At 43.9% G+C, this 15,602-nt stretch overlaps 1 protein-coding gene across 1 annotated transcript in view; it reads left to right on the forward strand.

Moving 5' to 3' along the window:
* Positions 1-15,602, forward strand: part of FBXL16 (F-box and leucine rich repeat protein 16) — a 35,928-nt gene that overhangs the window by 12,629 nt on the left and 7,697 nt on the right. The window contains exons 4-8 of the mRNA XM_068118344.2: positions 1,335-1,522; positions 2,686-2,880; positions 2,995-3,311; positions 13,969-14,053; positions 14,926-14,989. Of these exons, the coding sequence (XP_067974445.2) occupies positions 1,335-1,522; positions 2,686-2,880; positions 2,995-3,311; positions 13,969-14,053; positions 14,926-14,989 (849 nt within the window). The remainder of the gene's footprint in view (positions 1-1,334; positions 1,523-2,685; positions 2,881-2,994; positions 3,312-13,968; positions 14,054-14,925; positions 14,990-15,602) is intronic.

Below are 15,602 nucleotides of genomic sequence, written 5' to 3' on the forward strand. Positions count from 1 at the left end.
CTGAGATTGCCTTCAGTTGGATTTGCCTTCCAAGAGGCAAAGGCAAGTTGTTTCAGGGCAACTGCCTCACCACAAGATTCAGTGTTCCATGGACGGGAGAAAGGGTAAGACAACTGAAGACGAGATGGGATAAATCTGTGCATGAGAGAGAGAGAGCAGTTTGCTTTGGAAGAATTCCCAGGAAGAATTTATGTCAGAGGCAGTGGAGATGGTAGACCAGTCCAAATGATTGATGGCTGCTTGCAGACCGTGCCAGTCAGCCTGAGTGAAATGCCAGACTCGTCGGCGCTGAGGAGGCTCTCTGAGAATTGCTAGAGAGATGTCCACTTTAACAAGCACGTGATCAGATAAACCGATTGGAGCAGAAGAAGAGCAGCAGACATTTGCAGGGAAGTTAGTCATAACCAAGTCCAGAAGAGAAGATACACCATTGGCTGAGATCCGGGTCGGGAAATTGACAGATTGTGTCAGTCCCAATGAGTCGCAGAAGTCCTTTGCTGAGGTGCCATGGCTGGTGAGAGATGAACCCACACCCAGCCAGCTGGCATGATGACAGTTGAAGTCGCCACATATGAGGAAGAAAGAGTTTGGATGAGATGATAGAAGTTGGTCCATGTTGTCCGACAGCAAAATGTAAATGGAGTCATCACTGTTTGGAGGACGGTACAGAACACATATGAACAAAAGGTGTGAGCGGAGAGGAAGCCGTAGCCTGAGGTACTCCTGGGGGTGGGGTGGAGAGAGGGCAGTGCAAGGAGAGTGAGGAAGAGAGTTTTTGATAAAGATAGCCACCCCACCACCAGGACGAGGCTCAGGTCTATCATACCGGACGAGGGAGGAATAGGGATAAGAAGTTTCAGGGGGTAACCCCGACTGGGAGCCAAAAATAAAAAAAATCGAAGCCCGATTGGGCGGGATCCTCTCTTGTATTCATGTGTCAAGTTTCAGAACAATCAGCCAAGAGATAAGAGAGGAGTAGCAAAAATAGGAAAAAGTTAACGGACGGACGGACAGACAGGTATCCAGACATCAGGACCAATTTTATAAGTTCATCTCTTCGAGAATTGAGATGAGATGACCTAATGAAAATCAAGTGCAATATACGGTGGTAGTCAGAGTAAGACAAACCAAATATGTAGGTATGTAACAGAGGCCTTGGAATAATATTTGTGGTTGTGGGTTCATATCTAGCTGAGGGCAGCGGTATTTAGGATTTGCTTCTAACCTGAAACCCAAGCTTGTCTTTGTAAGGGGGAATTTCAATGTTGCTTTAGCAAAAGGGAGATTTCTTCTGTAAGACTTTTCTCCATATCATACCCGCTATACCCGAACAGATGGCAGTCATTCAGACAAGCAGTTTGTCAGCCTCAACAGTTTCTCTCGCTGCGGTTTCGACTCCTTCTGCCTCGTGGGGGTCTCCGACCTGGACATCTGTGAGTTTATCGACAACTACCCTCTGGCCAAGCGCGGTCTGCGCTCACTTAGCCTCAAGAGATCGACCATCACCGATGCTGGCCTGGAGGCAAGTACCATGGAAACCTTGATGGTCAGAGGTGTGATTTGAGGAGCCTGGGGAAAACAGAAGAGCTTGTGGAACATGCAGTTTGAATAACACAGATTGTTAACTTCAGATGTTGAAAGTACAATTGAAGTGAGCTGTTGACATTCCTGCACTCAAATCCGAACCCAGATTTTAATTACATACTTTAATCAGTTCGTGAGAGTGGATCGTGTTTCCAAGGCAAGGCACGTTTGAAAAGGTTGATTTCGATTTTTTGTAAACTATGTCGAGGCTCGTGTAAGAGCTAAAACAGAATATAAAATAAAGGGAGCGGGAGACAAGAGGGCGTGAGAGAGGGAAGCCCAACAAGAGTAGATAACAGGGACATCGGGAGATTTGTGGAAGAGAGAGGGCTTGGATAGGGTACACGGGATAAACAAGATGGACACCACAAGGGATTTCAGGAAAGAAAACGGAATTTGAAGGAGGTGGGTTTTTGGGGTATTTAACGAGGGTAAAAAAGATCAAGGTTTTGGATGGGGGAAGATGAGAGACGGTGGTGAACAGCTGTTTTGAAGACCTGGAGGGAGGAGTGGGATTGAAGACAGTGGGGGAGTTTGTTCCAGAGGTGGGAGAAGAGGAATGAAAGAGTGAAGGTGAGCAGAGAGTCTTGATTTTGGCAGTTTCACCAGAAGAGGGTTACTGGCAGATCTTGTGCGACCTGCAGGAATAGTTGGGGACAGAGCTGAGGGAGCTAGGCCGGAGAAGGGCTAGGCCGGATGACAGATAGAAGACAAAAAGACCGCCAACCTGCCTGTGGTGAGAGAGTGAAAGGCCCTCAGAAGAATCATCTTTGTCGTGGGAGATTCCAATGATCCTGAAAGCTTTAGTTTCTACAGCGTGAAGCCGAGCTAGGTGTGAGGCAGGAGCACCAGCCCAGAGAGGAGAACAGTACTCCATCAAGCTGCAGATGAAAGCTTTGTATGTGTTGAGGAGCTCAGAAGTGCTCAGAAAGGACCTCCCCCGCATAACCGGACTGAGGAGGATGTATGGTCGGTGGGTGAAAAGGAATGGAGGCGGTGTGAGGAGGGAAGAGAGAATTTTTGTCTACCTTGCTCGATACATCATCATTCTCTCCTTGTTTACTATTTTCTCTCAGATTTTATCTCTTCCTATATTATCAGGTGCTTCTGGAGCAGATGCAGGATCTGGTCAAGCTGGAACTCTCTGGTTGTAATGACTTCACTGAAGCAGGCTTGTGGTCTGGACTGAACGGACGCCTTGAAGCTCTTAGCCTCAGTGACTGCATCAATGTTGCTGATGATGCCATAGCAGCCATCACCCACTTGCTGCCACGCCTATCAGAACTCAGCCTACAGGTAGGGCAGCCAGGGTGCAGTACTAGGCACCATTCAGTGTACCTTAACAAATTCCTTTCACTCAATATACAGCACCTGATACCAGTACCTGATTACCTTTCTCCTTCCTTTTAGGCATACCACGTTACGGATGCCGGGCTTGCATGTTTCTCGTCCCGCCCGGGCCTGCCTGCTCTACGCCTTTTGCAGTTGCACTCCTGCTGGGAAGTAACTGACCGGGGTGCAGCCAGCCTGAGCCGTGGCCTACCAGTGCTGCGGACGCTTAGCCTTTCAGGTTGCTCGAAGCTGACAGACGAAGGTGTGGAAGCGGTTGTATCAGGCATGCGTAACTTGCGTAGCCTCGACCTGTCCTGGTGTCCCCAGCTCAGTGATATCACTCTAGAGGCCCTCGCCTGCGAGCTTCCTGGTCTGCAAGAAATTGTCCTCGACAGGTGGGAAAAAAATTAGTTGATAACCCAACAATGTGTCAGCTTAAAGGTTAATTTTGGAAATCAGGGTTGATAATCATGAGAGCAAGTGGTTGGGATTGCTGAGCAAATTGTGAAAGTGAGATACTGTCTAAAAAACGTCCTCGTGTCACCGCACTGGGGTATTAAGCCGCCATTTTGGGTCAACAATGCCTTGAATAGGAATAGGCCACAATGGTTCTTAACGATAAAGAGCTCAATTTTTTCACTTTCATCACTTATATCATCAAATGTCTGATCTTCATACCTATGAATCGCTGTAAACATCACTTTTGTAAGTGCTATAGTTTTCAAATTAGGAGCTTGGATCGATTTCATACATTATATGATGCCATTTTCCACGATCGACTGTCACGGAGTGATTGAAGTATATAATCAAAATCTGTTTTCGGATTTGAAGATTGGATCTCATGGACTAAATAAGTGTTGAAATCTGGAGTGAAATCTGGTAATTAAAAAAATCGGTGATTCTTGTCACTACGCATATTTACTTAAGCAAGGCTGTGATCCCTCCTTATGCCCTGTCGTCTTAATTCATACCTGAATAGGATAGGGTGTCACTCTACTAGGACGCACGATACTTGCAGGAAACCTGAAGATTTGAACCATCTGCTTTTAAAATTTCCTCGATGTGACGGACCCAAATTGAGTCGATTTCAAAGTGTTAAAGAGGGAAGGATTGGCTTGTCGGATCTCCCTAACATTTTTGATCATTTGAAGCAGAAGCATGACCGACTCTTCAAGGCGTATTATGGTTTTTAAATACAGTATTATGGTTTACCTGAAGGCTCCTTCGATCACCATTGTTATGTCTGGCCGCCTGGCATATATCGAGCCTCGCGACTCTGAAAACATCATAAAACCTAAAAAGAAGAAGAAGATCCCTCCTTCTCCATACTGAGTGAAGTGATGGGTAGGATTTTGAGAGAGACCTACGATGTGGCCTCACAGTGTTCAGAAACATCTTTTTACATTGCGGCAGTGCCGAGTGAGCGTGTCGAGTGAGCGACGTGGTAAAGTGAAGTGAACCAATTAATCAGGTCTGCACGCCAAAGTTATGGTGTATGCTCTCTTCAACAATAATGTAGTGACGCTGGTGGGCGAATCCACAGCTCAAACCCCAGTGACGATTAATTAAAAATAATGACTTTAATAAATAATCAAAAGTGATGGGGCACAGTAACATTAATGGAACAACTTATTCTAGATGCAAAACCTAATCATTGCGCAACTTATCCGAACCATCGATAACGTATTCATAAGAGGAGACAAATGGTGGGGTAGAGGAGGGGAGCATCCTTTTGAAGGCAGAGGGTGCTTGCACGAGGGTGTGAAGGTCAAGGATGGGAATGTGACTCTGCTGCTGATGTCCCATGTAGGTGAAAGTGCTTAATGCATGGAATGGTCTCCCTAGAAAAGTGGTGTTAGCAGAGACGGTGGATGGATTTAAATTACAATTGGATAAGTAATTATAAGCAGTGGGAACAGTGGAATATGTGAGTGTTGTCAGGTCTGTGCAGGCTTCATGGGCCTAATGGCTAATGGCGTCATCATGTGAAGTTCCTTGTATGATTCATTGTGTGCACTTATCTCCCTGTATATAGTTCAGTGGACAAAGATATCCATGTTTTATGTGATTTTGAACTGAGGATCTATCTGCCAGCAATGTTGCCCAGCCCAGCAACTCGTCGTTGGTGGACGTGGAATATTTTGTGAAGAGTAGGCCAATTTTGAGTTATCGCCGGCATACTGAACAAATTTCAAATTGAAGACCCGAGTGGAAGAAGTACATACTCAAGTCACAAAATAATACTATGTAATATTATTACAGACATGGATGATTGTTACCATAATGCAGATGGAGTTCCTGGTTCAAACTCACTTTGCCCAAAAATGTGACTGAAGCACTTCCTCCACTCTTCTGACCTACATGGGATACTCTGCTTCAGCTGCTCAGTAACACTCCCATCAATTATGCAGCAAACCCACAACGGCATCCTGATCTTCTTCCTCCCATCCACCTCTTCTTCTTCTTGTTTATATATTTGCAGCTTCCAGAACCGGTCAACAATTCAAGTCATATTTAACGAGAAGAACTAGAACGGCACTCGGTAGAGCGCGTATCTCCACCAGGCTGAACCGTTTATGTTTTGTATCCCATTGACATGCCGGATCTGGATTCGGACCTGAACCAAAATCTAATTGGCTTGTTCGTGTCACCTAACCAACTCGTCCACCATGTTTCGTCCAAATACATCCACAACTTCTTGAGATATCCTGCTATGTATCGTTTTTGGCCCGATCTCTCAATGGTGAAGAATCACTTAAATATTAAATAATTCTTATATCCGAATCCATATTCAGATCTTCAACAAAATCTAATCATTTCGTCCTTGTGACATCCGCTACATCTCCACCAAATTTCGTCCGAATCTGTCCACAACATTTTGAGATAGCGTGTTCACAGACAGACAGACAAACAGATGAAAAATCACTCATAGAGCGACACTTGGCAAAACAGTACAAAGTAGAATGTCACTCAGTAGAGAATACTTTTGACCTCAAAAATAATTTGTGCTTGAAGTCAGTGACCTGATATGCAAATCGTCTTCAAAGTTTAAGTTAATCTGAGAAAATTGATAATTTTAGAAATTTGGCCTATGTTGACCTCAAAAATAGTTGCTGGTTGGTTTCAGTAAGCTGATATGCAAATCGTATTCATATTTCAAGTCAATCGGATGAAAATTGAGGATTTTAGAAATTTGTAAAAAGTGATTGACCTTTGGCCTATTTTGACCTTTTGGCCGATGCTGATCTCAAAAATAGTCAGTGGTTGAATTCAGTTAGCCGATATGTAAATCCCATTCAAATTTCAAATGAATCGGATGAAAAATGAGGATTTTAGAAATTTGAAATTGTTGTTGACCTTTGGCCTATGTTGACCTTTTGGCCTATGCTGATCTCAAAAATAGTTGGTGGTTGAATTCAGTTCGCCGATATGTATATCCTATTCAAATTTCAAGTCAATCGGATGAAAATTGAGGATTTTAGAAATTTGAAATGGTTGTTGACCTTTGGCCTATGTTGACCTTTTGGCCAACGCTGATCTCAAAAATAGTTGGTGGTTGAATTCAGGAAGCCAATATGTATATCCTGTTCAAATTTCAAGTCAATCGGATGAAAATTAAGGATTTTAGAAATGTGAAAAAAGTGTTTGCCCTTTGGCCTATGTTGACCTTTTGACCTCAAAAATATATAGGATTTTGTCGGACCACGAACTCTACCATTTGTTGAAGTTTCTTGAAGATAGGTTTAAAATTGTGACCTGTAGGCAAGTATAAGTGAGCGGACGGACAAACAAACACACACACAAACCGGAGTGATCAACATACTTGCAAAAAAATATATCCCTCCCCCCACCCCCCCAAGTAACAAACAGGCAGTCAGCTCAACTGGGATGGAGAACGAATCATTAGAAATGTACAAGAACAAGGACATTACACCAATGGCTTGAAGAAAATGGTGCGACTGAGTAAATCGGACAAGTGTAGGTTATGCAAGGTAGAAACAGAAAGTCCGATTCACCTCCTTTCGGGGTGTAAAAGACTCATGTCAGAACAGCTGTACACACAAAGGCACAACAAAGTATGGAGAGTAATCCACCGGCACATCTACAAAAAATTCAATATCACAGTTCCAGAAAACTTGTGGAAGCATGAACCAAAAGCGATAATTGAAAACCAGGAAGTAATGCTCATGTACAACTGAATGATCCCATCGAGTGTGAATATAGAAAACAAAGCACTGTGACCGAACATAGTGCTGAGGTACAAAGAATAAAAGAAGGCATTGCTAATTGACGTGTCATTACAGCCTATTCTAAAGAAGGGTGCTCATTGAAACCCTTCCAACTACCATCCTATTGCTCCAACTTCGACTATTTGCAAAGTCATTGAATGTCTTCTCAATTCCCATTTCCTCAAGCATCTTGAATCTCACAGCCTTCTCTCTAACCATCAGTATGGCATTCGCAAGGCGAGATATACCGGTGATATTCTTTCCTATATTACAAATGTCTGGTCTTTTTCTCCAAGCTCTCCTCTTTCAGCTTTCCTCCTTCACTCTGCTCCCTCATATCGAGCTTTTTCTCTGGCCTTTCTATCCCTTTAATTGTTGATGGTTCAACCTCTCCCTCCTTCCCTACTCTCAGCGGTGTCCCTCGGGGTTCTGTCTCGTCTCCTATACACTTGCTACTTTTTATCAACTTGTGGGCCAGTTGGTCCATTGGACCAAATTTTAATTGGTCTTAACGGCCTTCTAGCATACCTACCTGATGTAGTGCTAGAGCATTAACTTGGCTTTCACCAAGCCCAGATGTGGCCAGGGCAGGGATTATATGTTCGTCATTATTATTGCAAAGTTATACTGCTATTATTATTGTTAATATTGTCGCGCGGACCCTTCGGTTAATACCAGGGACTGCGAAAGACCAGAACGGCTTTAACGGAGGCGACGATCAATACGGATTGTGCTATCAAACGCGGGAAGAGAAGAAGGGAAGAGGAAGAAGCGGGAGCGTGTAAGTGTGGAAGGGGAACGAACTCAAACGGCACAAGTTTTGCAGGGAATGGAAAATAATACAAGAGTTTATTCACAAGGAGGTGGGACAGGAAAAGCACGCGCCGGTAATAAATATCCTAATCGGGACGTCCACACACGACAGATTCCAGATACGAAACGAGGGAGAGAATTACGAAAAGAACCGTTCGTTATGGTGTGTATGTGGTGCGCGGTCTTATCTGGCCTGGTTTCCTGTCTGTTTTCTTCCAAAGTCATTGTCAGGGATGGGGATTTAGTTACTGTGTGCACTGCAGGGCCTATCTAAGTGTCTACAGGTGTGCGTTGCCATAAGGGACAAAGGTTTGATTACCAGGTGTGACACACAGGGGTTTATTCTTAATCCCTAGAACTATTTAACACCCAAACATCCTGGTATGTTCACAAGCAGACATCTTAACCCGACAAACCGGACTAAACCCAGAACTTATTACAAGGCAGATTCCCTATCGCGACAGACGAAGCATGTTACCTATTCAGATCTACCTGACTCTAGATATTGCTTTACCCCACCGACATAACAATATTATTAGTATTAATTCATATATGCTTTGTAACAATGTTATCATTGTTTTTGTTATTTATTTTGTAATTACAATGCCATGCCATGGAATGACCTATTGAGCTGCTATATACACCCAGGGCCGGCACTACCATTAGGCCAACTAGGCAGCCGCCTTGGGCACAGACATCAGAGGGGCGCATTACTGAACTTGTAGCAATAGCTCGAAGACTTCCAAAGTCTATGCTGCCACAAGAACTACTTCTCTTCATACTACAACAAAAACTCCTGGATAATGTGCCTAATGTTTCCGTTGCTTTGAGGATCCTTCTCACACTTCCAGTATCAGTGGCAAGTGGTGAACGTAGTTTCTCAAAGCTCAAAGTTATAAAAACTTACATACTGCTCCTGCTCCGAACCCAACTGCTCCTGGACTCTGTGTCCTTCTCTCCTGACAAGGTGGAGGAGTTTTTGTCAAACCTTGACTCTGATTCTGCAACTGGACCAGACGGCATCAGCCCACGGGTCCTAAAATCCTGCTCTGCCGCTCTATCTCACCCTCTCTCTGTTCTTTTCACCCTATCTTTTGCTCAAGGTCATCTGCCAGCATCCTGGAAATCAGCTAACATTACCGCTTTACACAAAAAAGGTGCAAAAACAGATCCTTGCAACTACAGACCAATCAGCCTGCTCCCAATTATCAGCAAAGTCATGGAATCCATCATTACTTCGGATATGAAATCTTTCCTCTTCTCCAATGGCTTGATCTCTGATCATCAATTTGGTTTCAGACCAGGTCACTCTACTCTGGACATGCTGCTTCTGCTGTCTCAACAATGGATGGAGGTCCTCAATGCCAAACAGGAAATCAGAGCTGTCTCCCTTGACATATCACGGGCCTTTGATACGGTCTGGCACCCAGCTCTGCTCACCAAACTCTCCTCCTATGGTATCCATGGAAATCTCCATGCATGGCTTGCGGACTTCCTCTCTGGTCGTAGTCAACGTGTGGCCCTGAATGGATTTCTCTCATCTCCCCTTCCTGTTCAGGCTGGAGTTCCCCAAGGAAGTGTGCTGGGCCCTGTGCTTTTTCTGGTCTTTATCAATGATCTCTCCGACTCTCTGGAAAATCCTCTCTATCTCTTTGCTGATGACTCCACTCTCTGCCGCTCCATTCCTCTTCCCTCAGATCGGCAGTCTGCAGCCTCCTCACTCTCTGAAGACCTGGACAAAATCACAGACTGGTCAAACAAGTGGAACATGTCTTTCAATCCTGACAAATCTCACACTCTTACTATGTCCCTCCGAAAAGATCGACTGGACAACCCTCCCATCTACTTTCTCAACAATCCTCTCCAAGAAGTTCTGTCGCTCAAGCTTTTGGGTCTCACTATCTGCCATGATCTTTCTTGGGAAAACCACATTTCCAAGCTGGCCTCCAAAGCCAGTCGCCGACTGGGCATCCTCCGTCGTGCGAAGTCCTTCCTCGGCACACCTGAGCTCCTCACCACATACAAGGCTTTCATCCGCAGCTCAATGGAATACTGTTCTCCCCTATGGGCTGGTGCTCCTGCCTCACACCTGGCTCGGCTTCACGCTGTTGAATCCAAAGCTTTCAAAATCATTGGAATCTCCCGCGATGAAGCTATCTCTGAGGGCCTTTCACTCACTCACCGCAGGCAGGTAGGTGGTCTTTCTGTCTTCTACCGACTCCTCTCCGGCCTTGCTCCCCCAGCTCTCTCTGTGCTCTGTCCCCCAAATATTCCTACAGGTCGCACAAGATCTGCCAGCAACCCTCTGATGGTTAAACTGCCGAAATCTCGGCTCTCTGCTCACCTTCACTCTTTCATTCCTCTTTTCTCCCGCCTGTGGAACAAACTCCCACACTCCCTTCAATCCCTCTCCTCCCTCCAGGTCTTTAAAACAGCTGTTCACCACCATCTCTTATCTTCCCCCATCCATAACCTTGATCTTTTCTACCCCCACTAATTCACCCCAGATCCACCTTGTTTGAAATTCCAACTTCTTTCCTGGAAATCCTGGCAGTGTCCATATGTTTATACCTCTCCCACCCCCCCCCCCCCCCTTCACATGCCTCCCCCCCAAAGCCCTCTCCCTCCCACAGATCTCTCGATGTCGCCATGTCTCTCGGTCCCTGCTCTCAAATGTTGTGTTTGTGTCCTTCCCCCTCTCTCCCCATCTTGTCTACCGCTCCCGATGTTATTTGTTTTATGTGTCTGTTTGTCTTTCTGTGTGATTAATGTTCGCTCTTTCACGAGCCTCGATCTTGTATACAAAAAAAATAAAATAAAATAAAATTTAAAAAAAATATGCTCTACAATGTTGGAAAAGAGACTAGTTGGCGTGGCAACTATATCAATTGAAAATGCCCAGGCATCAGCACTTGATCTGGTTGAATCTGTGACAAAATTTGCAAAGGAAAAGGCACGCAAAGTGAGATGTTGATGTGTCTGAAATTGAAACTTTTATGAGACGTTTTTAACTCTGTTTGTCTGTTTTGTTGTTTGTTTCTCTGTCTGACTGTAAGCGAAATATTGTGGTAACATGATGGGTTGGTTCCGCCAAGTATCCTTAAATGGTATATATACTTAAAGGTGTGTGAAGTAAAAGGTTTGAATGTTGTGTTGCCAATGGCTGAGGTATGCATTATACCGAGTGCCCTTTAGTTCAAAATGATGTGTGCCAAAATATTTTATTTTGTATTGTTGAAAGATAATAATCAAAGATTGATTATTAAAAATTTTGATTTTGCATATGTAAAACTTATTGCTCAAAGCAAAAACTGTTTTGTTTATCTGTAATTTCCATTCACACACTCATAAAGGGACCGCTTTCTTTATTTTGCATTGCACACCACATGTAGTGTCATATTTTTTAAGTGAAAGCCCATTTGCCCCAAAGCGTGGGGTAACAGGGCCACTGCCATATTAATGGATATTGCGCCTTTAATATTGGTGCTGTTGGCATCTTACGGTACTTATTCTTGCAATTTAAAATAAATTTAGCAGTTTCAAGTTTTCTGCCTTTTATTTTTTCTACAAAACATCTTTTTAATAATCGAAGTTGGCAAAAAAAAAATTATTGGGGGGGGGGAGGGGATGCAAGTAGCTGGCCTTGCCTAGGGCGCAAAATAGTCTGGCGCCAGTCCTGTATACACCTCAACATGGCGTTCATTTAAAACATGGGAAGTCTTCTCGATTATTTGTAGTTAATTAGCCTAATCAACTCAGGATATCATGACGATCATTTTGGTGCATCACATTCCACATCAGAAAGCTCCAGTATAACTCCACAAAAAAACATGCCTCACACACACACACAACTCTTCCATTTATCGTAGGTGATCTTTGTTCTTCTACAAATACCCAGATCTGCATTCGTATGCTGATGACTGAATATTATATTCCTCTACATTTTTCACATCTGCTCCATCTTTTATTGCTGGATTATACATCTCATTTTATTACGACCACCTCTATTAATCCAGATGTTTTGGGTGTTATTTTTAACCTGACCTGCTATTTCCTGTGTCTTGGATGTTTTCTTATTATTTTTTCTTTATGTATTTATTTTTATTTTGTTTTGCTTTATCCTTATCTTTTTCTAACATTCCCTTAGCCACTTACCTAGAGTGGCTTTATGCCTTGTTTGGGGTGATTTCCATAAAAAAATGTGGACAGGATTTCTCAGTGGAGCAAATGTAATCAAGTTAAGTTTAATGCTTCTAAAACTCAAAATCTTCTTATTTCTCTGAAGACTCTTTCTCAACTTTCCCATCTCATTTGAAAACTCTATAGTTTTACTTATTATTACTATAACATCAAATCTATATTGGAAACCTCACATTGTACAAATAGCCAAGTCTGTCTCTAAGAAACTGGGAATCCTGTTCAAATATCCTGTTCAAATAGAGACTGCTCTCATATCTGGGGAGGTTATAGCTCGACATATCTACTCGACAGAGTCAAGTCTAAAGCAATCAGAGTTATCAACTCTCCCAATCTGCCCTCCATACTCAACCCGCTTGATTTACTCCGCAATGTTGGCTCTTTCCAATGTCTATAGATATTACTTCGGTTTCTGCTTCTAAGAACTGGCTGCTCGTATACCTCCGCCATGAGCTAGACCATGAAATACTCAACAAGTCACAACGTCACATGATCATTGTGTGACCATTGTCCACTCCAGGGTGGGCCGTTAGGATCTTTGGTTCTTTCCAGCGATTGCTAAGTTTTGGAATTCTTTACCTTCTCATGTCTTTCACCAACAGTTATATCCTGTCTCTTTTCAAAAGGCAGGTTTTCCAGTTCCTCAAAAACTCTGATGATTTTTCATTCTCATCACTTCTCTATTTCTTCAGTTATTTTTTAGTTTAATTTAGGCCTGGCCTCGATGAGGTTAGGTCTGGCCACAGTCTGTAACTGGAGTCTTTAACATTAAAAAAAAGTCTCTGGCAAGACTGGGTCTCGTCTCTTAGGGTAAGATTAGGTAACGTTACTATATTCACTCTCTTAAGGGCATCTTTTACACTGCAGAAATTCACCCATGGGTGGTGTCAGCCATTGAGTGTTGTTTGCCCATTGGGTGATGGCAGGCTTAAAATGGAGCAATAATTTGTACATTTTTTCCTGATTGCCTTTTGCCTATTAAACCCCTTTATGTGTTTCTGTAACCACAGGATGCTGGGTATGACAGGAATTTGGGATTTGTCCAAGGTTCCGGTGGCAGTCACCTACCCTTTGCGAAAGACCTAAACCTCAAATCCCTCAAGATGTTGAGGGATCCTCAACATCCAATAGCTAATGCTGGCAGACGGGTCCACACATTAACGTCCAGCCAAAGGACAGCAGACTCACTGAAGCAACAACCTGCGTACGACGGCGCGATCCAACATTCTATCCTAGGGTCGTGTATCAATACTAGAATAGACTTCTCAAAGATCAATGTGCTTCCTCCACACAATTCTATTTGATACTACAAGGCCAGATCTTTTCAGGCTTGTAGTTTCAAAAGCATGTGAATTCTCATACGATGTTGTCCAGTGTGATTACTCGAAATAATGTAAGAGGAAGCGATGTCGAGTGTGGTGAGTCTGCCCTCTTGCTTTTCCCAGAACCATCTATTAATATCAGCACAGTGCTATATTTCCATGGTCACATACTGTGCGTGAGGGTAATTCTGGCTCCTGGCACTTGAAGAAAAGGGGCTGTTTCTCCACGTCTGATGCCCAGGAGGCCTGTACGAGCCTCCCGCACAGACTCTTTTTTTGAAGAACGATGGATAATGGTGTTCGGATCATGGGAACGACATCAGAGATTTGCCAGCTGCACAAACCCAGGATATTATGTTATATGTGTAACGTCTACACCCTGCACTGAGCACCTTGAGGTTCTGGACCTGTGCGCTCTTTTTGGATGCTGGCTTTGCTAATGTGCTCTTTTGCCATTGCAACTGTCCCTGACTCTCGGTGTTTACCAGCAGGTGTGTGAGGATCACGGACACTGGCCTTGGTTACCTTTCCACGATGCCATCTTTGAGAGCACTTTACCTGCGCTGGTGCTGCCAGGTTAGGGCCCAACCTGCATTTTCGTTGGCCTTTTCCAACCCAAACACACACACACACACACACATGCGCTTCAGTCATAACATAATCTTCAAATTGCATGAGATGAACACTCATCTTTTTTGAAGTCTGAGTGGGGTCCCAATCGAGAATGTTCAAATGCTGTAAACTTGTAAAGAATGAGAGTTTAACTATTGGGATTTGACATTCATGGTTTTGGAGTTCCTACTTGACTTTCTGGAATGTTCTGTTTCACTCTCTGAGATCTCCAGTTGTATTTTTACTCTTTTTCGGTCAAGCATGCTTAAGAGCTGTAAGCTCAATGATGTTTATTTTTTACAGTTGACACAGACATAAGCTCCCCAAATCTGATGTACCAGCCATTGGTGCTGCCACCGGTGGGCAGAAATCTGGCACTGCAACCAGTGAGCTTTGATAAGAGAAAGGACACCAAAAACAGTCTTTCACAAGGCCAGCTGCCTCCTCTCAGAGTTTAACGCGACAACGAACGTCGATTAGGAAGTTGGTTCTTCTCCTCTCGTGTGGCACATGACTGCAGGTGGCAGCATTGTCTATGGGCGTGGCTGGGGGCATGGCCCCCTATGGGTTGGAGCAGTGTTTTTGAATTTTTTTAGGGTGCCCGCGATGGCTCGACTACTCTTCGCGAAGGACACTGTGACATCTTTAATGCCAACGACTAATGCCGGCCGGTGTAATGTGCCCTTAAGAGCTTAGTCTGCAATGTTGTTCAAAATTCTTGACAGAAAGCCATAAACTTCGTCAGACGTGCATTTATTTTATGAAATTTAAGTTTTGTAAACCTAGGCCCGAACAAGCTCTCTACAGCTGACCCTCCATTCTGCTTCTCCACACAGGTGCAGGACTTTGGACTTCAACATCTGTACAGCATGAGGAACCTGCGTATCCTCTCTTTAGCAGGTGTGTAAACACAGGTGGAGTAAATACACTATCTGACAAAAATTAATGGCATATATTCACTGTTCATCGACAACGCAGAACAAACAATTCTTTGTGTGCAGCCATTTTCGATATCTTGTGGGACACCTCCTTATGCTCTACTCACAGCCTGGGCCCTTACTCTCATATCTGGTACCATTTTTTTAATTAGGTGGAAAGTTGGACTGTTTGCCATTTCTTGTGTAATGCATCCCCTAGTTCTTTCAGATTTTATGTTTATGGTTGTTGAGCTCATGTCTGGTATGCCAACACCCCCAATAGACCCTGCCCTCAGCTCCGACAATGAGTACCTGGACTAGTTAGGTTATAATGGGTGGTTTGCCATTGCCTACCCAGCCTCAGTTAGAGCAGGAATTTGTAATCTGACCGTGGTTCTGGCGATAGGTCGCTTACTCTTCCCAAGGCCACCGTGGGATCTTTGACATCCACTAACTAATGCCGGAAGGTGGTACGCCCAGTTTAACATCCATCCGAAGCACCGCACACACATTGATGAATCATCCAGCCTGTGAAACACCAGGACGACAGTTTATATTTGGGTCATGATTCAAACCCAGAAAAGACAGCTGAGAGG

This window comes from Myxine glutinosa, chromosome 5 (assembly GCF_964187855.1).
Source record: "Myxine glutinosa chromosome 5, kmMyxGlut1.1, whole genome shotgun sequence".
Classification (NCBI taxonomy): domain Eukaryota; kingdom Metazoa; phylum Chordata; class Myxini; order Myxiniformes; family Myxinidae; genus Myxine; species Myxine glutinosa.